The sequence below is a fragment of the Gorilla gorilla genome, chromosome 13 (genome assembly GCF_029281585.2).
Source record: "Gorilla gorilla gorilla isolate KB3781 chromosome 13, NHGRI_mGorGor1-v2.1_pri, whole genome shotgun sequence".
In the NCBI taxonomy this organism is placed as follows: Eukaryota; Metazoa; Chordata; class Mammalia; order Primates; family Hominidae; genus Gorilla; species Gorilla gorilla.
This window is the reverse complement of record NC_073237.2, coordinates 62585505-62612151: the sequence shown is the minus strand read 5'-3', so window position 1 is coordinate 62612151 and position 26647 is coordinate 62585505. Positions and strand designations below refer to the sequence as shown.

At 39.9% G+C, this 26647-nt stretch overlaps 1 protein-coding gene across 11 annotated transcripts in view; it reads left to right on the top strand.

The window, feature by feature from the left end:
- SMARCA2 (SWI/SNF related BAF chromatin remodeling complex subunit ATPase 2) overlaps positions 1-26647 on the top strand; it is a 213165-nt gene that overhangs the window by 40729 nt on the left and 145789 nt on the right. For 10 of the 11 annotated variants that reach the window (XM_055351083.2, XM_055351086.2, XM_031014359.3 and 7 more), the window contains 4 exons: positions 7669-7929; positions 11625-11754; positions 18069-18482; positions 25764-26019. In XM_055351083.2, coding sequence (XP_055207058.1) covers positions 7705-7929; positions 11625-11754; positions 18069-18482; positions 25764-26019 — 1025 coding nt within the window. In that variant the 5' untranslated portion in view covers positions 7669-7704. Of the gene's footprint in view, positions 1-3238; positions 3254-7668; positions 7930-11624; positions 11755-18068; positions 18483-25763; positions 26020-26647 lie in introns of those variants that run through there. The other variant, XM_055351084.2, reaches the window with a different exon arrangement.

The window sequence follows — 26647 nt, the reverse complement described above, 5'->3', positions numbered from 1 at the left end:
TTAAAAATGATAAAAATCTCTAACCAAAAAGGAACGTCATATGTTGGCTTACAGGTTATCCAAGGGAAATTCTATATCAGTTTGCACTTAAAATGTATTTTTCTGGTTCAGGATGATTATATATTTCTTTACCTACTTGATGTGGTATATTTCAGTTTTTACCATCCCACTGGGAGATGCTTTATCACACATGGATATTGGATGTCCAGAAGGAAAGCCCTCTCCCATCTTCCCCCTGTGCTTTGTTGAACTGGACATGTAATAAATGGCTTTGCAAATAGTCACAATTATTTTGTGGCTTGCTGTTGTGCTATACTAAAAGACCATTAAGCAAAGTCCAAAATTCTGTAAAAAATAGATGATCTGTAATTGATAATTTATGTGTTTTAAAGAATGTACCTGAACATTTAATATTGTATTTATAATAGCATATTGAATACAAGTAACAAATGGTAAACTGCATGGGCCATGTGATACAGAGAGAGAGATCAGGGTGAGCTTTCTTGAGTTGATGGGGTAGATAAGGTCTTTGAGATGGGATAAGGTTGCTGTAGGGGGAGGGCAGAGGTGGGGGTGGTGGCATCTGAGCATCCCAGATCAGAAGAAAGCCCCGAGATCACAGAGACCCGGCGAGATCACAGAGACCTGGCGAGATCACAGAGACCCGGCCTGAAGGAACGTGGAAAGACCAATGTACCTGTTTTGACCGGTTGCCTGGAGCAAGAAGTTCCAGTTGGGGAGAATTTTCAGAAGATAAAGTCGGAGATTGTGGAAAGACTTGACTTGCAGGCTAAAGCATGAATATTTTATCCAATCTGTATTGGAGGCTTGTTTCAGAAGTTTTGAGCAAGGGAATACATGAACAAAGCAATATGTTAGATTAATCTGGCAAATTGTGGATTCAAGTCCAGAGTGGGAATTGAAGCCGTTAGAAGGATCCTGGCAATAATGCGAGCATATAGTAGCTCACAAGGTGTCTTCATATCTCATATTTTATTTGATTCGTATCCAAATTGAAGTTGTAGTCAGCTATTATTATGCCTATTTTGTAGGTAAGGAGCTTGAAACTCAGAGAGGTTAAATGAACTCATTTGTTGATTTTTTAAAAGGCATAGTAACATCATTAATGGCTATTATCCATTTTAACTGCAATGAACTTGGAGTTCATTGTTGAATTGTTGTTGCTACTATGAAAGTCAGGGCCAGTTGACATTAATGAGTGCCTATGATACAACTTTAGTTCATTCAGCATATGATGGTTGAGTTTTACTCTTCAGTAAAAATGTGCCATTTTAACCACAGGTTTTTAAAGTATGTATTTCAGACTCTTCTTTTTATATGTTTAAAGTATAAATAAACTTATCTTGGCAGTCAGAAAAGGAAGTGGCTGTTGTTGATTGTTATCAACATCCAGAATGAGGTTGCTTTGCAAAAGGGCCTAACCTAGGAGAGACAGGCATATGTGTAAATATACGTGACATATTACCTTTCAGGGTGTCATGATTTGAAACTAACTTTTTTTTGTTCAGTTTGTTAGCTTTTGTTTTGACCAGTTTGCCCAGCCCTTTGGGTTCCACTGAATTTTAAAAGTGATAGTCATCTGTGATTACCTTTATAACTACTAACGGACATGAGTCTCAGAGTAGAGGATGCTTTGCTCTAAAGGGTTTCTAACACTTAGGTTTTCTCGTAAATTCGCTTTTTAAAACAATTTTTCCTTTGTGGGATCATTGTCAGTCCTCATGCAAGAGGCCATGAAATTGCATCGCAGGTAGACTCTTTTGAGATGGCAACTCATGGTATCTATAAGGGTGGTAATGTTAAGAGCCAGGATCCTATTAAGGCAGTGTCTGAGGTTCATGGGGGACTAATTAGCTGCTGCCGAGTTTGTTGTTATCTTTTGTTGTGCACAGAGCTGCCTCACAGCCCTTGCCAGGTCTGACTCTGGGCAAGGACCATTCCCAAGGCAGTTTATTTAAAGTGAGGGCAGCAGCTCACCCACATCCTAATTTGTTGCCCTGATTTGAAAGATGAAGGAGAGTTCACAGAAGCCCAAGGAACAGAGCAAAGTTTTAATCTAACAACTTTTAAAAAACATATTTGACTTTGAAACGAATGGGAAAGTGTTGTGAATAACCCCAAGAATGCTGAAGAAATGTTCTCAATGATTTTCTAGGGTCTTGATGGAGCAACTTATAAGGTTAACTTTAGAACCGAGTGTGATTTGTATCTGTGGTACAGATCACATTATGCATTGTTTAAAGTTGCACAGCTCAGACCAAGAAGCAGTGTGGGCCTTGGTCATGTTTCACCGCTTATCCCGACAACCTTGGTCTCTAAAAAGGAAACTTCGGGTAGATTTATTTCCTTTATCTGCATTGCTGTTCTCCTTACCCCCCCGCACTGCTTCCCCATTAAGAATAACAGTGCTTGAGGCCCAGTTCTGAAAATGTTGCTACTTCTTGTGGGTGAATTATCAATTCATTTACAGAGAAAGCCACATAGAAAACAAGAGGCAGCCCTTCAGGTCAGGGGAGATGTTCTGAATCAGCAAACAGACATAAAAAGAACTCTTATCTTAACTATCTCCTGAACCTTGCAGTTCTCTTGTAACAGGCAGAACACTTTAATAAGACTGGGATATTCTTAGAGATGTGGACTGGGCCTAACTTTTATTTCTGATATTCCACCTTTAACCTGGACCTCCAAGTTTTTCTGTAAAGTGAGCTGTGAAAAAAGACAGGCTGGAGATCCAAGATTTCCTTGTGCTTTCTTATGAAGTTTGGTGAAGAGCAGTTTAAGAGATATTGTCAAGGTTGGTGTGCTGCCCCAAACTCTGCGACTGGAAACCAAAAGTTTCTAGGGAACTTTTTTTCTTTTTCTTAAACGTGAAGGCCTTGCTGAAATGCTACCTTCTCCGTTACACTTTACCTAATTCCTTTCTCTCCTCTACCCTCTGAGCTAAAAGTAATGTCTCCCATTCTATGACTGTGTTGGATAGTTTGGCTGTACCCCCCCCGTGTCCTGCAGGATCTTTCAATATTTTTATATTGTTGCTACTTACACACAAGTCTGATTTCCGTATCAGACTTCCAGAGTTGTGGGGTAAGCCTTCTATTCATTTTTGTACCGCCTGCATGCCTTGTACCTAGTAGATACTCGGTATAGTAACTAAAACATCATCGACCTTTTCAGTTGATAACATTGTCTTCTTTTCGTATTCCAGGGCTTCTCTTTACTTCTCTAGCCTGTGGTAAGTTAATATATTATCACAACCAAAGCCTAGTCCTTGCAAGATATCCCTTCCACTGTTTCTGACTTTTTTTTCTTTGGCTTCTACTTTCTACCCCTGCACATTGCTCTGGCCTGGTGAAAACTCTGGTGGAAACATGGCTTGCTTGATCCGTGTAATAGCTCAGTGTTGGGCTGGGAGTCAAGGGATAAAAGATTCTGCCTGCGGTTTCTCTCCTGTTGCAGATGTTACTTTGGGCAAGCCATCTTTTCCCTTTCTGCCTTATTGCCCTCATCTTTTCCATGGAGTTGTGGCAAAATGTCTCTTCAAATCACCAGAATTATTAGGAAACACATGTAGGTGTGTTCAAATATTACTCCACATGTGGGGGTCTTTGGTGTTTCTGTTGATTACAATTAGACTGTAAGACACAAGTTTTGTCATGGTTGGAGTGGTGACCCTTAAAATTCCATGAAGTTGAACTCCTTTTAATATGCAGATGGCTGTGCTGAGCCTTTCAGCTAAGGGCAGAGGATGGAGATTTGGGCTGAGGGAGGACGACTGTGGTGTTTGGAGCTCTGGCAAGCTCCTCTGGGGCCTCTTCTTTTTAAAAACACACACTCTCTAGTTGTGAATGTAGGAAAGTGGGAAGTAAGGACGAAATCAAGGCAGAGTATACTGCTGAGAAATTCTTGCCTAAGAACAAAGTGGTTTGGCCCTTGGGAAGTCCTGGTCTGGGGGAGGGTGGGGACCAGCAATGCATGTGTATGGGGAGGTTGCTGTGCCCCCCTCTCCCCAGATACATTTTTGTCATTATGTTGTTAGCCACAGACACATAATTGTGGAACAGGTCGTTCTTTTCTGTGACAACGGGAAACTCCCTCCTTCTCCTAACACAAAATAAAAAGAGATTTTGTGTGTTATTATGTGAGCAGACCTACCACTGCCCTGTGAAGTCCATCTGGGCCCTCTCCTCCAGCCCACCCTACTATGCTTACTGCTGTCATCACCACCCTATCTCTGTTGTCTCATTAGTGCTTTGGAGAAGAAAGGGGTAGAGAGTCCAGGGGATACTGGCAGGGTTGGTGAGGGAGAAGCAGAGTTGGCCAATACTGGACTTTAAACCTTAACCATACTAACTTAGTAATGATGTGCTACTTGAGACTAGCACCTCTTTCTAATTTATTTCCCCAGGTTTCTTCATACTGTGGGAAAGTTTAATTACATACTTGAACTGTAAAATAAAATTGCCACCCGAAATGAAGAGGAAGAATAAGAGGCCAGGATTATAGGGCTCATCTTAGAGAGTCCTCCCCTTGGGTTTACTTGGGTGATGGTAGCCACAGCAGATCCTGGGGCAGCCCTGATTTTGCCTTGGAAGTCCATTAATGGACTTTCCAACACACAGGTTTGGATGAAGTCTTCAAGATGCTCTGGAGGCAGCAGGCATCAAGTCATGGATGGACAGCTGGAAGGGACCTTTGAGATACTCCTATCCTGAGCCTAGAGGAAGTCAAGACCCCAGACGAAAGGCACTTTTCCCAGGGCCCTAGAGTTAGTGGTGACCCTGAGACCAGAACCCAGGTCTCTCAGCTCCCAGTGAGACATCAGTGAATATCACGTCATGTTCTATGAGAGTCCAGATCTCTGCCATTCATTAGTTATATGGCACAGGGTACATTTCTTCATTTGTTAAACTGTACTGTTAGTCTGAGCCACACACATGCATTGAAGTCCAGGCATCTGAGGTTCTCTTCTTATTAAATAGTTTCGTATATAACATGTTCCTATATTAACATTCCAATTATATGCCCGTAATTTTCCACTTCCCTTCTAACATGTTTTCCCTCTAAGACGTTTTTAATAGTTTTCCTTTAGCAAAAAAAATGAGGAGCATTTTTATGGGACTATGTATGAGTAATTAGAACATTCTCTGAGATTCCCAGGTGGAAACGATAATGCATGCGGAAAGTAGCATTATGGGCTAATATATATTAGAATTTCATATTTAATACACATCAATTATATTAAACATAGGAATATCAGCCTAACTTCAGTATTTGTATCTTCATTGTTCAAACTCGTGGTATATTACTTTAATACCTATTGAAGCTGATTTCAGTGTAAACCATAACAGGAAGTAAGCAATTTCCTTTTATTCACTAAAAAATAAAAGGGTGTATTAGTGTGCTGATATACATGAAAGAGCATTGTATCTTGTAGTAGCCCTGAATCGACGTCAGCTTCCTAAATTTAAAATGCTGACTGAACCTGTGTGAGGTGGTGGAAAGCAAGAAGAAAAAAAGGTTCCGTCTGCTTTGTTCATCACAAAGAATAAATAATAACATTGGGCTCTCTAGTGAATTCAAGGCTGTAATTCACTGTTGAGGCTCCCCTGTTGTTTAGAATCCACTTGTACTGGGTTCCCTTAGTCCTGTTTTGATCCCCTGCTTATGATCACTCTGAAATAGCCTTTGACTGCTTCCTGTTTCAGCTCTAATTTACTTGTCAAAATGGCCTAAATTCTTGCCTACACTTTAAGGATTTCTTTATGGGAACACAACTCAAGCACTGATGACTCTGTGGTTTTTATTTATAAAATTAACTGAAGCTGGCTACAGTGGCTCACACCTGTAATCCCAGCGGTTTGGGAGGCTGAGGTGGGACGATCACTTGAGGCCAGGAGTTCAAGACCAGCCTGGGCAATATAGTGAGACTCTGTCTTTACAAAAGATAAAAAAAATTAGCTTGGCACGGTGGCGCCACCTGTAGTCCTAGCTACTTGGGAGGCTGGTGGGGGAGGATCACTTGAGCCTAGGAGTTTGAGGCTTCAGTGAGCCATGATCTCTACTGTCCTCCAGCCTGGGCAATAGAGAGAGGCCCTGTCTCTAAAAATATGAAAAATTAAAAGAAAGTTAAAATTAAAAAGTTGATTTTATTAATAGTTGGCCCTTGAAATTTACTCTGCAGTTGATTCTTCAGATAATTTTTGAGCTATGACTATATGCTGGTTGAGGTGCTGGGAACGTGGAAGGGAAACCGAGCATGGCCTGCCTTCATGGCCCTCATACTCTAGAGATTCAGTGCAAGTGATGGGTCGCTAGGAGTGGAAAGAATGTGTTTTGTGTACTGCCCCTCCAGCCCGCCATTCCACTGTGGGTAAAGAGCCCTGCTATGGTGACTAGGCCACCACGGTCTCATTCCATCTCTGCCACTAAACAATGGGTAAGCAAATCACTTAGGGTATGTCATTCTGTATTTTGTGAGGCTGACAGCAAAAAGTTTCTCCATGTACAGGTGTGTGCCTCCAAGGTAGCATCATAATATAGAACAATTACTGTTGCTAGTGGGATTCAGCTATCTTGCTGGCATCATTGATCTCTATCAGAATGTGGAAAACAGCTTATTTACTCATTCTGGCTTATATCCAAGATGCAGTTGTACCCACTCTATGAGGCATTTCCAATGGGGATGCCAAGAAGCCTTAGAGTGTGGGTGGTGGAATACAGTTCTGCTGAAATTGTAGAACCAGAATTTCCACACCTCATCTGTGGTGAGCTCTGATCCGGTAGTCATGGATGACTTCTCTCAAGGATTCTTGACCAGAGCCAGGTCTGGGACAAATCCCTGGTTTTAACTGTCCGAGGGGGTCTCTGCTTCAATTAATTAGCTGGCAAGAGGATCACATCTTAAACTGTCCCTCCTGATCACTTCTGGTAGGGTGGAGTTGGTGGGGAAAGTAATGCTAAATAAGGGTGGCCGTTTGTTGTGCTGAGACTACAGCTGTGTTTTTCACACATGTCATTGCATTGAAATCTCAAAAGAAGAAACATTAAATAACGTAGCTAGTAATTACATATATGAGTATTTGAACCCATATTTGTCTGATTCCTATAGCCTTTGCTTTTTTCGTGATTGGGACTTCTCTTTCATTCTCAAATTAGAAGATTGTACTTTTCCCGGTTTAACTATCTTGAAGTTTTGAATGCCCACTCACTTATGAAAATGAGTCTTGGTTGGATAGTTTTTAAAGGGTTCTGTATTTTAATGGCTTTGTGGGGGTTAATGACTTGTAAGGTGTCCAAGGCAGTAAGTAATGGAGAGCATCTGTTGACTTCAGTAATAAATTTCAAACTTGTTTAGAATTCTGCTTATGTGTTAAATTTGAGTTTCTCCAGTGAGTCCTTTTGTATCTTAGATGATTTATATTTTTCTGGGGAATCATTTAGTGTGTGTGTGTTTTTTAAACAAGTGGTCTTCATAAAGACTAGGGCAGACGGATGTATATCACACTCACTCAAACATCTGGACTAGACAGGGCAGCTCTGTTTGATGTTTGTTACAGAAATGGCACCATCAAATGCTAACAACTGTTTTATTCTGGTCTTAACATCATGTTTAAAACATGCCTTCCTTTTTTCTGCTTTTCAACTTAGCATTACTCTACTGACTGGCAGAGGCAGGAGAAGTAGATGTCCACGCCCACAGACCCTGGTGCGATGCCCCACCCAGGGCCTTCGCCGGGGCCTGGGCCTTCCCCTGGGCCAATTCTTGGGCCTAGTCCAGGACCAGGACCATCCCCAGGTTCCGTCCACAGCATGATGGGGCCGAGTCCTGGACCTCCGAGTGTCTCCCATCCTATGCCGACGATGGGGTCCGCAGACTTCCCACAGGAAGGCATGCATCAAATGCATAAGGTAAGAGTTTGTTCTCCCATTCAAACTCAACTTCTGATAAGTGGATGGCTAATATTTCTGATAACCCCATCCCCCTTTCTACTGTTGTTAACAAGAAAATCATGCAAGATCTTTGTCTTGTATATCTCATATATTATTAAAAACGCATATTGTGAGGTACTTTTATTGCTACAGATGTTGCATCAGTTATGAAGATCAGATGTTGGCTTTTTAAAATACTGACATAGACTATGCAGTTCTGATAAGTAGATCCTGTGATTTGTGGGTTGAAGTTATTTTTGTCTTGGTGAATTAGTATATTAGTCTATAAGTCTTATTTTTTCCTATCTGTGTTAAGTAACTTATCCACTAATGAACATACTGAAAATTATTCTTTCCTAAAAAGGTTGACATTTATTAACAAAAATTAGATCCCAAAGAGTAGAAGGAAAAAGTCCTTATCTAAAGGATTTTTTGAAAAGGGCTTTATTGAAATTAAATAGTTTCTAGGGAATCCTTAAAATGCACATTGCTGTCTCTCTGTGAAGCACTTTTATTCTGGTTTTGGAATAAGGTTCTGATTTTTGCAGAGCTCACGTCCAGCTGTTTATTTCTGGACTAAGGTTATAATTATCCTTTATTTATGAGGCTTGGATTGTTGCTGTGGGGATGATCATATCTGTACAACTTGGCATTATGCCTTCACAGGAGATGCAAAGAAGAGAGAACAGCCTTTTGAGAAAGTAAACAAGATCCTCTGTGACAGTTTGCTTTGAAAGTAAGCAATAGCCAAGAAAAATCTATGAGGACATTACATACTACCTGAAGGTTTTGCCTAATGAGACACGTAGAGGTTTTACACTCCTTGGGATGATATCACAGGTGGATAGGGTGGCAGGGCTGCTTCTTGACATTAAGTAGGTGTATTCATTAGGATTCTCCAGAGAAACAGAACCAATAGGAGATAGAGATATATGTAAAAAGAGACTTACTATGAGGAATTGGCTCACACAGTTATGGAGGCTGAGAGTTCTATTATCTGCAGTCACCAATCTGGAGACCCAGCAGAACCTGCGGTATAGTTCCAGTCTGAGTCTACAGGCTCAGACCTGAGCCTGAGAACCAGGAGTTCCAGGAGAACTGATGATGTGAGTTCCAGTGATGTGAGAACCAGGAGAACCAGGAGAACTGATGATGTGAGTTCCAGTCTGAATCCAAAGAGCCGGAAGAGTCAATGGAGTAAGTTCAAGTCTGAGGGCAGAAGAAGACCCAGCTTAAGCAGTCAGGCAGAGAGAAAGCTTCTCTTTTCCTCTAGCTTTTTTTTTTTTTTTTCTATTCAGGCCCTCCATGGATTTTGGGTGAGGCCCACCGACATTGCTGGAGGCAATCTGATTTATTCAGTCTAACAATTCAAATGATAATCTCATTCAGGAATACCCTGACAGACATACCCAGAAATAATGTTTAATCAAATATCTAGGCACCTGAGGCCCAGTCAAGTTGACACATAAAATGAACCATTACAGTAGACAAGCCGTGGAAGATCCTGGCTTAAAACAAAAAGATTACCACAGCAAAGGGCAAGTCTTTCCTCCAGTTACGTAGGACTTTAGGTCAGTTTTAGGGTAGGGCATCAGAGCCCAAAAGGGAAGATCCTTTTGTTAAAAGTGTTGTAATCTGATGATTTTTCAAATCAGGAAAGTAATATATGGTTATTTTGAAAAGGAAAACAATACTGAGATAAACAGATAATCTTACCTTCACCCCAAGTAACAGCTTGTTGTACATGCTTTTTCTATCTTGCTTTTCTGTATGTTCATTAAAAATACTGTGTAAGCACAGATATGTATATATTGGTGTTTTTTTTGGTTACTTTTCTTTTACTATTATAGAATCATATTGTCTCTGTTAATTACTCTGTAACTTTCTTTTTTCATTTAACAATGTATTATGGATATCCCTATAACATTCCCTAGTTTTCTGTCTCCTTTTTTTAACAGATAAATTTGTTAGCTTGTCAGAGATCTAGAGAAATAAAGCTGCTCATTTTCCATGTCATATTTTTCGGCGGACCTATTGAACATATTGACATCCAAGTCCTGAAATTGTTTTATGTTTAGATTAGATGAATTTGGGAGCTATATTCTGGATCTGATCAATGACTTGTAAACCTTCCTCTAAGTGGCTTACATAATTTCAGAATAATTTGAAGGTGTCTCACCTTCAAAATGAAAGATAAAATGTGAGGGAAATACTTAGCTAAACTTTATTGTTCTTTAGCAGTTAAAAATTCAATGTGTGAGTGTTGGGTCAGTGTTATGTTTTTCTCCTGGATTGTTTTTATTAATTGTTATCTCTTCTGATCCCTTCATTTTATGTCCTAGCATTTTTATTACACTTTCTCATATTCTCTCTACCCTCTTAAATACTCCCTTTTTTTGTTTTGCTTTGCTCGCATTCTGTGAGTTTTGCATTTTTTGCCATCCTGCTTCTCCTTAGCCCCAGCCCCTCAGATAGTTCCCTGCGTGAGGACACGGGTGAGGGTTTAGAGCTCACACCTGCTGACCAGATGCCTTCACTTTTTTCCATTCTTTTTATAGGCAGTTTTATTTCTTCTCTTATTCTTCCTTCTTCCTCTGAGGCTTCAGCTTTTTGCTTTTCAACATTACTGGAAATAAATAAACAAGTGGCCTAAATACATCTGCTGTGTTGCTTTGATTTCCTCTCTATTATTACTATTTAACAGACTCAGTGACACTCTTTATACCAGATTCTTCCCATTTTTCTTCCAAACATCCTCTTTATGATACATTTTTCCTCTTTTCAAGTGCATACTTTTGACTCTGCAGAAATTAACTTTCTTTTCTCCAAAACTGCAAACACTCATACTTTCTTGCTTGAAGTCATTTGGTTTCTATAAACTCCTGGAAATATTTCTTTCAGGCTGTTTTGAAAATTGCTATTACAGTTTGGGGAGGAATAGACTTTTCCTTTTTCAAACACATGCTTCATTGCCCAATTCTGGATTGGATTAATGTCGATTCAATAGCTGTTTATTGCATGTCTGTCACGTATTATGCCTCAAGTTTTGGGTCCAGCCCCTGTGTTCGTTTATTTCCAAACTGTGCCTTTAACCTTTTCCATTCCTCCTCCCTCTGTAGTACAGCTTTATCTATTGCACACACTTTCCTTTTCAGTATTCACCCCCCATTCACGGCTCTGTCCTGTCTGTTCCTCTCTTTCCAACTGCCATGGAACCCTGTGGTTTCAACTTTTAAACTTTCCATCGTTCCTTCCCTTCCACTGAAGAAAAATTACCAAAAACTGGATCATCACAGATGTGTCAAACGGCCTTCCTTCAGACTTCAGACTAACTTCAACATATAACAGGTTTCAAGATTACTTACCAGGGTATGGAAAAATAGCCTATATTTGTCTACCTTGTGACCAGGACTTCATTTTCATTGCCTGTTCTGATATTACAAAAAACAAACAAACAAACAAACAAAAAAACAACCCTCCACTGTTTAAAGACTTAACATTTGACTTACAGATAGTTTGCTGATCCTTTTGGTCTAGTCTCTTTTTTTAACTCTAGAATGGGTAGTAAATGATAGTGCCACACTTTTGAAGAACTTAGGAAGGGGTCTGAAAACTCCAAATAGAAATATTTTACCTTATAGAGGTGTCTAACTAATGTCCTTTAAATGTTTCAGCCCATCGATGGTATACATGACAAGGGGATTGTAGAAGACATCCATTGTGGATCCATGAAGGGCACTGGTATGCGACCACCTCACCCAGGCATGGGCCCTCCCCAGAGTCCAATGGATCAACACAGCCAAGGTTTGTGTCCGCTGCACACCTGATACTGGTTCCCCAGCATAGTCTTTCAGTCTTTCCTGTTGGATATTTTAATTATGAATTCCAAAGAATGCGTCTAAGGAATATTGAACCTAGTAGGTTTCTTTTCCTTATGGAAATCTACCTCCGTCCTCACCAATACAACCTGATGATTTATATGGGAAATTTTATTTCCGAAGTCCTAGTAGTTTTACTAGCCACCATGTGTCCAAGCAGTCTGCAAAGAGCTCTATGTACTTTATCTAGAATCTTTATCGTGATCTTTTAGGGTAAATTATGTTATCCCGGTTTTATAGATAGAGAAGATAAAGCTGGACAATTTACTTTGTTTTGCTAAGTTTACATGTCCAATCGGTGACATTGGACAGAAGGAGAATCTAGGCCTGCTTCCCAGCAACAGTGTAGATGTGAAGGTAAGGTGAACCACCTGTGTCCCTTGAATTGCATGCTTATCCATTGTCTATAAGGCAGCTTTATCTGGCAGTGAAATTACGTGTCATTTCTGGTGGGTGGCTGGGCCTGCCATAGCAAATTACCACAAACAGGAATGTATTCTCTTATATAATTCTGGAGGCAAAGTCTGAAATCAAAGCATGAGCAGGGCCATGCTCTCTCTGAAGGCTTTAGAGAAGAATCCTTCCTTGCTTCTTCCTAGTTTCTGGTGGTTGCCAACAATCCTTGGCATTCCTGGACTTGCAGATGCATCACTGCAATCTCTGCCTTAGTATCCACATGATATTTTTCCTGTGTGTCTGTCTGTGTCCAGATTTTCTTCTTTTTATGGGGACCATTCATTGGATTAGGGTCTTCCCTAATGCAGTATGGCCTCATCTTAATGTGATTACATCTACAAAAATACTGTTTCAGGCCGGGCCTGGTGGCTGAAGCCTGTAATCCCAGCGCTTTGGGAGGCTGAGACGGGCGGATCACGAGATCAAGAGATCGAGACCATCCTGGTCAACATGGTGAAACCCCGTCTCTAGTAAACGTACAAAAATCAGCTGGGCGTGGTGGCGCATGCCTGTAGTCTCAGCTACTTGGGAGGCTGAGGCATGAGAATCGCTTGAACCAGGGGGCAGAGGTTGCAGTGAGCCGAGATCGCACCATTGCTCTCTAGCCTGGCGACAGAGCAAGACTGCGTCTCAAAAAAAAAAAAAAAAAAAAAACTATTTCAAAGTCAGGCACATTCCCAGGTACTGGGGGTTAGGACTTCAACATATTTGGAGGAGTGGGAACACAATTCAACTCACAACAATGGCTAAATCAGTATATGGCATATTTCTTTTCTTCTTCATACGTAACAAGTCCTGTTTCTTTTCTTCACTGTTGAAAACTATTCAGGTACCTCAAAGCCTTTTAATACAATGTAGCCTGATTTCAGAGTCATTATGTGGTCATTTCAACATATGACGGACATGAGTTAATCTAGCACTAATTAACATTAATATGTAGATATTCCAATTCAAGGTTTATGGTTTATGTGTTGCTATATATAATCCTGTGTAATTAATGTGTGTGTTTCCTCTATCCATGATCAGATATCCATCCACTCGAGGGAAGACTTTTGGCTGTGAGGATTTAGAGAAGTCTATGCACAGTTGTTTTCTTTTTGAAATATAAATAGGCAAGTCATGGAGGCATAGGAGTGCCTCCCCACTAGTATTTGAACGGGCTTTTGAACATCCCAGACTCTTATCTGAATTTTGGTGGCAGGCAGGCATAATTGTTGCAGATAACTCATAGAATCTTGACCATGTCAGAAGAGCAGCCTAAAGCACTGGGACTTTTTGCAGTACAAGAAGAACAAATTTGACTCATTCACGGTTATGAATGAAGACAATATTTCCAGGCTTATCATTTAAATTTGAAGGGGCCAAGTATGTTCATGGAGCTAATATAAGCCTTTATTTATTTATTTATTTATTTATTTATTTATTTATTTATTTATATTTTTGAGGCACAGTCTCCCTCTGTTGCCCAGGCTGGAGTGCAGTGGCATGATCTCAGCTCACTGCAACCTCTGCCTCCCGGGTTCAAGCAATTCTCCTGCCTCAGCCTCCTGAGTAGCTGAGACTACAGGCGTGTGCCACCACACCCAGCTAATTTTTGTATTTTTAATAGAGACAGGGTTTCACCATGTTGCCCAGGCTGGTCTTTGAACTCCTGACCTCAGGTGATCCACCCTCCTCAGCCTCCCACAGTGCTGGGATTACAGGCATGAGCCACCATGCCTGGCCTTAAACCTTTATTTTTAATACCTGGGAGGTATAGATGAGTAACGTTCAGTAGCTCTAATAGTGGAGTCCTAGGAAAACCTGAAAACTAAAACCACTTTAAATGCACAAATCATAATTGAGAGCATTTTTACTTTTATTTCTGTGATCACTTGGCTCCCCTCTTCAACTTAAGAATGATGTCTTATTTATCTTGGAATCCACAACACTTGGCATGATATCTAGCTAGCACATGGCTAGATAGATATTAGTAAATTTTGTTCAATTAGGTGTGGAAGTTTGTGTATTAAAGAGTCAACAGTTTAAAATGATCTCAACTTTTATATAATTTCAATGAAGTATAATAACTTTAAATGCAAAGGTCTACCTTAAAGGGAATCAGAATTAACATGTAATAGTCTCTAAAATAGTGAAGTGCATTGTAGGCTGAGGAATGAGTTATTTAAGGGTATATTTTTGAATAAAGCAATATTAGTATAATGCAGTCCTATTTTATATAATGATCTAAAAAGAATTTAGACTTGGTAATAGCACTTATCTTTAAAAAACTCATTGTGAAAAGCCATTTATTAATATAAAAACACAGGAACAGAGAGATGTGGTATTGATTGGAAGGCTGCGAGCTTTAACTACCTAGCAACCTATTAGGTTATTTTAGGGTATTGGTCAAGAAGCAAAGCCATTTCCTTCAATAAATACTGAATTGTGTACCTTATGGTCCCAATGATAACATTGTTTATTTTTAGTCCATTGGATAGAAACCCTTCAAAGGCAAGTATATATTTAAATAGTGTGTGTGTGTGTGTGTGTGTGTGTGTGTGCGTGTAGAGAAAATTCATATAAAATTGGCACTTAGAAGTTCAAGATTATTAATAGGAGAGAGGTTATTGCATCTCTCTGAGGCAAGGTGAAACTGGGGAGATAATAGCCCTTGAAGACTAGGGAAAGAAAACTGCCACTTTTTGACTACTTTCGAACGAGCAAATCAAAGAAGATTCCAAAAAGAGCAGAATCTGCATCAACACTGTCATCCTACAGACAAATGTATATTCACTCTCAGGCAATTTCTTCACTCTGTTTCTCAACTAAAGATAATTACCAAAATATGTGATGTTGTATCACTTAGATTCTGTTTTTCCTAAAGTTTTATGGGATGCTATTCATGTAGAAATAAAAATCTCTATTTTTAATACCATACGGTGACAGAATGATTCTATTCACATCCCCTACAAATTCTGGGAAATAATTCTTCTCACTTCCATTTTCTTCTGATCATATTTGAGGTAAAATTTTGTTGTATTGACTAACTCAAAAATGATTTTTATTTCACTCTCAATTTTTTGATCAAATTTGAGGTAAGAATTTTTTTGTATTGATTTTCCAGTGACCAGGTTCTTTTTTCAGTTTGAATTCTTATGTTTAATGTAACTGTCTCACCTTCATAATGTTGCCTTGTTCATAGTTTAAAAGAGTGATTTAAGAAATAGTGTTACACAGTTGAATTTAGACTAGGTTGCCTAATATTTTGGTTCATTGTATTAGGCATCTTATGATTTGCCATGAGTGAGATTGTAATTGATGACCTTAGGAAATAGGAAAGACCAGAAATCAGGAAACATATGACTAATTTTAAGCCCTGGTCGTATCTCTTCTACTGTGAAAATGTTAGTAGCTTTGGTGGAAAGATTTTTCCTCTTATGGTAGACTCAGTGCTGGCCAGAAAGATGTCATAATGAACAGACTACCATTTTGTACTAGCGTTACAACTAGGGGGTTAATGTAAGCCTTCTTAAAGAAGAATGTATGCTGAAGTTAAGTGTCTGTTACTGATATTCTCTAAGTGTTTATTGTTATAATAACAACATGTCGGGATTTAAATTTCTGCTAGTCTTGCAAGCTTTCAAGGGAATTTTCTTGGCTAATTTATATAACCAACTAAAACTGTAATCACTGCATGGTGTTTGTGCTTCCTCACGGAGTAGGGATTTGTGGAATGAAATTTAGCAATTCTTCTATTTACCTTTAGGGCAGGATTTTCCTGAATAGAGTTCTACTTCTCATCAGTTGCTGGAGCAAAACCCATTCTTGGTTTTAGGGGATCTTGCTAAATTTGCCTCCCTCTCCAAATGACAATTGGAGATAAAAGTAACTGAATCTTTTATTTTCTGTGGTCTTGTGAATTATGATGGTGAATCCCCAGTTGGTGGCGGTCATATATTCTCCGGCCTCTGTGATTCTGCAGATGCACAGAGCTCTTTCAGTTCAAATTTTTCTTAGGTTTGGGCATGCAGCAGGAATTTAATAAACACTTATGTGATGACCTTTGTGAGAACTGTGACACGATTACATTTATTAAAGGGCAGAGACTTTTCATCTATGTATGTAATGCCATATTCTGGGACACCTTTGACTTGATTAATTGGCACTTTGTTTCAGCTCAAGGACACCTTTTGGATTGCTTTAGGCCACTTCGTTCTTTCCTTCATCTTGGAGCTCCCTCCAACAATGTTCAGTCATATGTTTTTCTAGGAATTCTATGGCCAAGCTATGCAGGTCATCTCCTGAAATAAGTCCCTTGAGGTTTTTTGTGCATTTTGATTTTTCTTCCCCAGAAAAGTGTTAAATTTCCCATTTAGATCTCTTATAAACCAAACAGTTTACTCTCATTTTTATGTTATATCACAAGTGGTTCTAGAAGGTTTTTGAAACTTTCAAGTCCCTAACTTATTTTCATATAACCAAATTTATATTAGATCATGGAAAGGGCATATGCATTAGAATCAGACAGACCTTTGTTTAAATATTAAAGCTCCCAAGAGTTAATTGTGTGACTTTGGGTAACTGGTTTATTCTCTGAGCCTCATTTTCCTCATTTTAAAAAATGTGGTAACAGTATATATCTTTTAGGTTGTTGTAAGGATTGAAGAAATAATGTATGTTCTACCCATATCTTCTTGATTCCCCTTACCATTTCTATACCCCCACCAGCCTGATTTCCTGTGCCCAGAACCACTGTTTTGGTTCACGTCCATCTACTGACACCTACCTTTCCCACATAATGGCAAAGTCCCTGGAGAATAATAATCTTTAGGGCATTAGTCATAACCAGTGACTTAACCAGTGACTGCTGATTGCAGGAGTATAAATACCCCAGCTTCTTTACCCCTTTCCTGAAATAATTTGGAGGCAAGTTATTTACTATATATTCTGGAGTTTCTGCACTGAATTAATCTTCAGGTACCCACTGCAGCAGCTGGCTTGAAAATACCCCCCTTTATTGGCTGCCTTCCCTTCCTTATATTACCTTTTCATACCCCTATTAGTGTCCCCTTACCTTCCCAGTAAATTACTAGTACTCAATCCTTAAATAAGACTCTGCTACTAGGGAGAACCCAACTGTGACAGCTGAGTGCAAGTCAGCTCCTTGCATAGTACCTACAACATGTAGGCACTCAATAATTGCAAGTTATTCGTAACATGCATAATAATAAACCAAGTGTTCGCTCTTCACCTAAGAAATTCTTTATTCACCATTGAGATATATCAGGTTTTGTTCTCGCATTTGGAGCTACTTTTACCATTCAGTACTGTCCCTTGGTTAGTGGTGAACAACAACCACTAACAGTTTACCTTCTAGGACACATGTAGCTATTGATCGCTTGAAGTGTGGTTAGTTCAAACTGAGATGTCCTTTAAGTGTAAAATATTTAGTGGATTTCAAAGACAGTATGAAAAAAAGAATGTAGAATATCTCATCAACAGTTTTTACATTTTAAAATGATGTTTTGGATATGTTGGTTTAAGTAAAATACGTTTAAATTAACTTCACCTGCTTTTTTTTTTAACACTTTAAAGTGGCTACCAGAAAATTTTAAATTTTACATATATATAAAGCACATATTGATATGTAAAGATCTTAAACTCCATATAATTAGTAAATGATATGTCATTCAAATTTCTGTCAGACAGTGTTGCTGTAGACAATTATTAGAGTATTCAGGGATATCTCTCTTTCAGGGTTGTCAGGGGCAGCCTGTGATTTCCTTTTGTGTTTTATTTTAGGTTATATGTCACCACACCCATCTCCATTAGGAGCCCCAGAGCACGTCTCCAGCCCTATGTCTGGAGGAGGCCCAACTCCACCTCAGATGCCACCAAGCCAGCCAGGGGCCCTCATCCCAGGTGATCCGCAGGCCATGAGCCAGCCCAACAGAGGTCCCTCACCTTTCAGTCCTGTCCAGCTGCATCAGCTTCGAGCTCAGATTTTAGCTTATAAAATGCTGGCCCGAGGCCAGCCCCTCCCCGAAACGCTGCAGCTTGCAGTCCAGGGGAAAAGGACGTTGCCTGGCATGCAGCAACAACAGCAGCAGCAACAGCAGCAGCAGCAGCAGCAACAGCAGCCACAGCAGCAGCCACCGCAACCACAGACGCAGCAACAACAGCAGCCGGCCCTTGTTAACTACAACAGACCATCTGGTAGGTTAATACGCAACCAAATGAATAATGCCATGGTCCAACTCGGATAAGAAAGACTGCTCACCAAAACACCGGGTTGTTACAAGCCTGGGGCTGACGTAGCCTTTTGTTATACCTCACTGGCTCTCTATCCTTGCTCCACTTAGATGGCCAAGATTCTTGGTCTTCCCCTGCTGTTGAGACCTAGGGCAGTGTTTCTTAACCTTAAAAGTTGCTTGTGCAAGCTGGAGACCCAGGGAAAAAGCACCTGTGATTTTGCATTCTCTTTGAAGAGGTTCAAGGTTTCTTGGAAGCCCATCCACACACACAAGGTTAAGAACCTCTGGACTTAGTGCATTTCATCCCCAGAACTCACTGCTCAAATCAGCCCCACTAGAGCCATTTTATAATTTGTTGATTTGTTTATTTCTATCCCTTTTTGTTATGAAGAACATCTGGAGAGGCTTACAAGAAGCATGCCTGTTGTAAAATAATTATGAGTAGCAAAATCAGAAACAAGGGAAAATAGAAAAAAAAGTAAGAAATTGAGGCAAGAAAGTAGGGCTGCAAAAGTTCTCATAGTTGCTATATTTGCTTCAAAGATGACTTGAGTTTCTTGACAATCAGAGCCAAAAGGAGACAAAGTCCTGTATCTAAGTCTCGCCATTTGGAAGGAAGTTCCTTACCAGTTTCTCAGAAAAAGCCATTTCTAGCATGAGAGTATAGAGTTGATTTCCCAGGTGAGATTATTTTTTAAATTATTATCATCATCATTATTGTAAGAGGCACTGCATGACAGAAACATCAATAGCATTTGTTCATAATAGACTAACAGATTCAACATGGCCTATTTCTTATACACCTTGGGATGAAATCTGAAGCTATGACATTATACAATGGGTAGAAATGATATAATCCTTTGCATGGCCTCTTGGTCTTCTGTCTTGATCCCATTGATAGACTTCAGAGGTGCAGGGGACTGTGAAGTGATCTTCCATGAAGGTTGTTTTCTCTAGGAAGCGTTTTGTTAAAGAATTGGAAAACCAGAGATTTTATGGGTCTACTCTAATGAAAGCTTTGGATTCTAGGGAATGAGGTACTTCCTTGACATTGATACCATTTCCTCTGAGTGGTTTCCATTCATTTAGGCAAGTTCTGACATGCAGGTTGTTGCAAACAGTTAGTTTGGGATATTGGTACTGTTCCTGGGTTTTGGGCCTTATACCATGGGAGAGAGTTCAGATTAGTTTTTTTTTATTAATATTCTGCCTGTTGAGTTTGTATATGTTTATTTTCTGGTAGAGGCAGCTCCAAGAGTAGGCCTACCTAAGAGATATACTCATCTTATTAATTGTTATAGCCTTAAGAATAGATGTCTTAGTAAGTCTGAGCTGTTGTAATGAAAGGTCATTGACTGGGTGGCTTAAAAACAGCAAATTTATTTCTTACAGTTCTGAATGCTGGGAATTCCAACTTTAAAACACCAGCAGATTCAGTGTCTGGTGAGGGCCTGCTTCCTGATTCATAGAGGGCTTCCTTCTCACTGTGTCCTCACATGGCAGAAGAGACAAGGCAGCTCTCTGGAGCCTCTTTTACAAGGGCATGAATCCCAATTATGAGGACTCTACTCTCATGAAATAGTCACCTCCCAAAGACCTCACCTTCTAATACCATCTCCCTGGGAATTAGGATTTTAACATATGAATTTTGAGGGGACCATAAACTTTCAGACCATGGCAATGGGTTTTAAAAAGGCAAGAAAGTATCATTTCGTCTCCAGAATTTCTGTGTGGCTACCATGGAGGCATTTGGTAGGTGGAGGATCATAGAGAACTGAGATTTGGGAACAGGAAAGGTTATACAAGAAACTATGCAGAAAATGGCAGTTTGAATCCTAAAAGTATTTAGAGGTTTTAAAACTGCAAAACTCCAGCTCTTGAGAATGCAGCCAGATAGAAGAAAAAAGCACGTGTGTATATGTGTGTGTGGCTTATCCTCACTGAGTGCCTGCTGGCCTACTCATGTGCCATTCTCAGTGATAAGTCCTTTGCATGTGTCACACAACTAATGATGGGGAGTCGGGATTCAGACCCCAGGAATTTGACTTAAGAACTCATGTTCTTAACCACTTTCCCATACTGGCTCCTTCATGGCAAAAAGGCTCATGACAAGGAAAAAAACCTATCACAAAGTCTGTGTACCAAGATGCAAGCATTGTACTTCTGTGTGTAAAGAGACAGTATCTGCACACCTTACTTAGATCCTTTTCCCTCTTACTCTGAGACACAATATCAACAAAATTGGTAATCTTTATATCCCATGTCTCAGTATGTGAAGAGTATTAACTAGGAGAATTTCAAGTAGAGGCCAGCTGGTAACTACCAGCTACATGAAAGGTTGATGGAGAGGAGGGATCAGAACTTGAACTCCCAAAAGGTAGTAGTCTGGGATGATGTCTTCTGGGTATGATCTGCTATACCTCACAGTTGGTCCTGGGATATCATCTTGTCACAGACATCACCAAGCATTGGTATTTTTAAGAATGAGCTGGACTCAGTAATAAAAGATTCGAAGATACCAGTTAAGAATGTAGGAAGCAGAATGATTTGTTTGAGAAACCTTTTTAATCCAAGGTTAAAATAATGTAACTGAACACAGTAGTAAAATTTAAAGGATGAAGTTCCATTTATCTGGATACTTGTACACAATAAATGCTTCATGTCCTAATAAACCGAATCCTGAGTGCCTTTTCTGGATCATTTTCAGGAGAGGGCTCTATTTTTTTTTTTTTAACCTGGCTCCAGTACCTACATCTTCCGTCATCAGGTGCCTGCCATTAAAGGGAATTCACTTTATTACTCACTGCTCATGTCTTTTTAAATTTTCAATAGTCGGAGCTTCATTAGAAATGACAATATTTGGGCAGGTAGGGTTTTATGGAAGAGTGGAAAGGAGACATGAATGAAGGAGAAAAGAAGATATCTCCTTCAAATAGAATGAGCCCATTTCTGTCACTGAGAGGGCACTGCCATTTGACAGCATTGCTGAACTTGTCCCCACATCTCAGGTTTCATTAGAGAAACAGATAACTTTACTTGCCAAAAATAATTTTTTTTTAGATTGGCTTTTAGAAAAGTAAAAATAAGGCATGATTTTCTTTTTAAAGTTCATATTAGTCTATTTATTGTTTATCTCCTTTTTATAAAATAAATTACTTTTAAACACCCCTGCTAATATTTCAGGGTATTATTCACTTATGTAGAGGTAGTTGTGTTCCCATTTTGCTTCTGTTCCATTTCCTAGTGTTATTCATGTGTGAAGAGAATCTTTTTGGCTGGGGTGGTCTGCCTCAAATCTACTCCAAAGTTATAGTTCACCAAAAGTGACATCATCCTAGCCACCACCAACGAATTATGATTGGAGTCGAGGCATTGCACATGGAACACATAACTCTGCAGTGGTTTCCCCTACAAAATGTCAGCCACTCTTATGATGGAATGTGCCCTTGCCTGCTGTGGGCACCGCTCAAATCTAACCCATCATTTTTCTTTTCGTTTTGATTCACTTTTCCTTTCAGAGATTCAAACAAAAAGAAAAATGGGAACTGAAAAAATTTGGGGTTTTTGAGGGGTGAGGGAGAGACCTTATGGTAGAAAATAAAGTTTTTTTTTGATATCTGAAATTTTATATGCTCAATTTAAATGTTTTATTGCGTTTGTTTTTTCCAACCTGTGGAAACCCCTTAAATTCTTACTGAATGCATAGATCTTTTATTTGCATGAATGTCCTGTATGCCGGAAGACTAAGTGGGAGCACTGAATGCTTTGAAGTTCTGTGCCTGTGAGACTTGGGTATTTTAATACATTGTTACCCTATTGCATCAAATCAGGCATAGGGATGCATTCAATAAAGACTGCCCCCTCCCACCTTAGCTGCACTGGGACTCCCTTCTGGAGGGCCAGAGTTTCTACTTTGTTTCTACTTTGACTCCTAAAGTGAGGACTGAAGGGAAAGCAGATGGCATTTTGTACCTCTGACAATGAAGCCTAAATTGTTTACGTTGGAGAGGGAGTAGGAGATAAGCTAAAGAATGTGATTTGTCTTCCATTTGAAGATACCAGGGAAAAGTCTTGTCAAGTAGCAGACCACCAGTGTCTAGTGTAGAGGAGATGATTTCTGTCGCTAGAGAGCAAAGCCAGCCAGGCAAACGAACCCGTAAGCCGCCTGAGGGACAGACAGGCATAAAACCTAATGAATAGGTAGTTAGACTTTGGGCGAGGCTAATTGCAGCAAGCTGTGTTCAGTTCCCCAGCCTCTGTTAAGTAGTCATTGTTATACAATCTGTCAGAGGGAAGACAAAATAGACCCACACAGTAAATGAACTTGTGGTGTTTAGCTAGGAAGTGGAGTTTGCTCTAAGTAGCTCTGGTAGCAGACTCCAGGGAGCACATGGCAGGCGGACTCATCTGAGTATCTGTGCTGAGGAGTTGTATTAAACTGTTGAAACACTTAGAAATTGCTATAGAAAAAGAGTACTCCCAAAGTTGCCAGCTAATATGGTACTGAATTTCCTGAAAGACCTTTCTTTTACCATGTGGTTTTTCTATAAAGCTGAGTCAATTAGGCTTCTTTATCTCCCTGTCCTTGGCAATAAAACGACAAAAGCCGAGGGTTGAACATGTAGACACTGTTATCTCACTGAATCTTCACCACTGCCCTATGAGGTGGCTATTGTTACTATCCCCATTCTATAGATGAGGACACTGAGCCACAGATTGGTTGAGTAACTTGCTTAGGCTCACACAACTAGCAGGTGATAACAGCTGAGGTGAAAGAGCATTTTTTCTGGGAAGATACAGGGTGTTTAAATGTACCTGTTTAGTGCACAGCAAGTTGCAGTACTTTTAAATTGGAGACTGGAATATGTAAGTAGATGTTTGAATCTCTCTCTGTCTTTCAGTGTTACAGGTGAATCAACAAAATTAGAATATCTTTCTATTTAGTGACTGAAGAAGGCCGTCCATGCATATATCAGATCTAGTTTGGAGTCACAGACTAGATTCTGGACCAGAGATGACAGATATGCTTTGGGTACCTCTTTTTGATTAAATGTAGTTTTTAAAATAGTGACTTGACTATACGTCAAGGAGTCTTCATAATCTTTTGCATGGGTATTTATAGGCAATAATGCTAAAGAAGACAGTGCCAGTACAAGTGAAATTATAACGTGATTGCAGTGTTACGGCTTTTGTTGATGAATTATTTGAACTGGGAGGAAAAACACTTTGAGAACTAAATTTAAAGTAATTCTTCCGATATTATAAGTAAGACCTAAAGGTGGTTGCTTTTAGAGGACCTAAATGTATTAAATTCCTGAGTTAGCATGCTTATACCAAGTCTTCAAATATGTTTAATTCTACCAGCTTCTTGAGCTTCTTAAGGAGAGTCATAGAATCATAGGGAATTAAAATGAATGTTAGAAATCTGTATCTCCTCTTACTTGACTGGATCACACCTAGAGCAACCCAAATGAAAAATGTACCCTGTTTTAAAGATCTCCAGGGAAAAATATTCTAAAACTTCCCCTGATAACTTACTCCAATGCATAGTAACCCTGAGACTTAATATTTAGAAATTGGTTTCTTATATATGGATGAAAGGAACTCTAAATGTATAATATTATAAAAGGTATGCATTACATAAAGGACCTTTTATACAGGAAAAAAAGTATTTAGATGAAAAAACTTCTTAATTATGGAGGTACATCTACAATACCTAAAATTAAAAATAAAATGAAGTGCATTTTCCTCCCAAGATTTTTTCATCAACCCCTAGAACCACTGCTGGAAATTACCTGAAGAAGAAATCTTACCTTGCTCTGTATCTTTAGGAAATGTTTTACCTAATTTTAGAAGGAGGGGAAAAGAACAATAACATCACAGACACACACACACACACGACACAAACACAGACACACACTGTAGTTTCCTAAGCAGTTTGTTCTAATTCTTCACATTCCTCCTGTCAAAATGTTTGCTTATAGCTTTCTTTGTATTGTCATTTAAGCCCATTTCTAATTGGTGATTGTTGGAAATTGAATAAATGTGTTCAATTTTTCATAATGTATGTCGTTGTATGGTTAATTATTAAATCGCTCTGAAGTATGTAGACTATTATTTTTGTTACCATTTAATAGCTATTTTTAATTAGAAAGGATTTAGAAAAAATTGGAAGAATGCTCTGGACTTTAACATCTGCTTACTGAGATTCTTTTAAAAAAATTTAACTCATCTGGTAGCATCACTAAAATTATAATTTTAAGGCAACTAAAAATTCATCTAGGAGAAGAAATGGAACACTTAAAAATTTAAGTCTGTACCTAGTAATTAACTTAAACTCCTGAAGTTCAATGTGGAAAATTATTTTAAATTAACTTAATCAATGCACTTTGGCAAGCTTGCAGATTACATATTGTTTTATTCTGGTAACATGGGATAATGCTCCCTTGAATCCTAATATTTGCCAATTTTTATTAGGTGGAATGAGCAGATTTTTTTTGGCTAACAATGAATGTTTTAAGAAATGTTTTCTAATATGTAGTAAGAAAAAATTTAAGTTCCCAAAATTCACTGATTAAACCTGAAATATGCTTTATAGGCCTTAAAAGAAAAAGTGTGTGCTCCTTGTAGTTCACATCAGAAGACTGATAAACTCGTTGCTCTGTTTGTAAAGCATGGGTTCTAACAGCAGGGCTATTCCAGATTGGGATAGAGGTCTGTCCTAAAAGGGCTTGAGGTGCAATTTGCAAGATGTGATTTTAGGACCATACCCAAATTGCATCTGACTGTTGGGTGACTCCCTTTCTTTTTTGAACTCTCAATGCACCTGTAATTAAAAAAAGAGAAAGAAAAAGAAAGAAAGAAACCCATTGTAGAGCTACATTAAAAGCTGGCAGTAGTTTCCTTAATCAATTGTATTAAGTCGCAGTCGCTTTGGGATCATTTGCACCCATGTTCGTTAGTGAATGCCATTTCCCGATGGGGATAGATGCCAGATTCTTTTTTCTTTCTGTGTCTTTTTCCTTCTCCGTTTTCTTTTTCCTTTTACCCCGTTCCCTGTCTTGCCCTCCTGTCCCTCCCTCCTCTTCCTTCTTGCCCTCCTTTTTTTTTTTCTTCTCTTCCCTTAGGTGTTTAAGACACTTAATGGTCCCCAGCACTGGGCCCCGGGGGGCGGCGGGCAGGCCGGGTGTGGCCCGCGGGGCGCCGTCCCGCCCGAGCTGCCCATGTCGCTCTTGTCCCGCAGGCCCGGGGCCGGAGCTGAGCGGCCCGAGCACCCCGCAGAAGCTGCCGGTGCCCGCGCCCAGCGGCCGGCCCTCGCCCGCGCCCCCCGCAGCCGCGCAGCCGCCCGCGGCCGCAGTGCCCGGGCCCTCAGTGCCGCAGCCGGCCCCGGGGCAGCCCTCGCCCATCCTTCAGCTGCAGCAGAAGCAGAGCCGCATCAGCCCCATCCAGAAACCGCAAGGCCTGGACCCCGTGGAAATTCTGCAAGAGCGGGAATACAGGTAATGCACCCCACCAGAAAGGGGCTCACCTGCTGTGTTCTAGCACGTGCCACCTAAGCCTAGGGGGGTGAGGTGCCTGCCTCCTTGGTTGGCCAAACTGTGATTTTCACCCATTCAGTCAGAAAACTTTTATCCAGCCTTGTGGCCTTCCCGGTGCTGAGGTAGGCACTGGGGTTTTGAAGATCAAAAGCCGACGGGGACTTCCTGTGGACCCAAGAAAGTGATCATCTCACACTTCGATTATGGAATACATTGTCATTGTTTGTGCTTGTGCCGTTCAATAATGACTGAGGTGGTGGGATGTTGAGTGGGTTGTGCTGGCCTGATTTTCATGTTAATTGTACATTTCTACTAAAGCATACTTTGGTAGCTTGGTATAATCTTTGTTTTAATTCACGTGTGTCTATGGTGTGATCCAGCCTTATGGGTATACCCTGTGCAAGTGTCTTTATACAAGGTCTATATTTAAATTATTAGTCCAGAAACCTAATTTTTACCTGATTCAGCCATTTAGCAGAATCAGGGGTTGGTAAACTCTTTCTGTAAAGAGCCAGATAGTCAATATTTTATGCATTGTGGGGCCATACCGTCTCTGTCACAACTCACCTCTACCCTTGTAGTGTGAAAA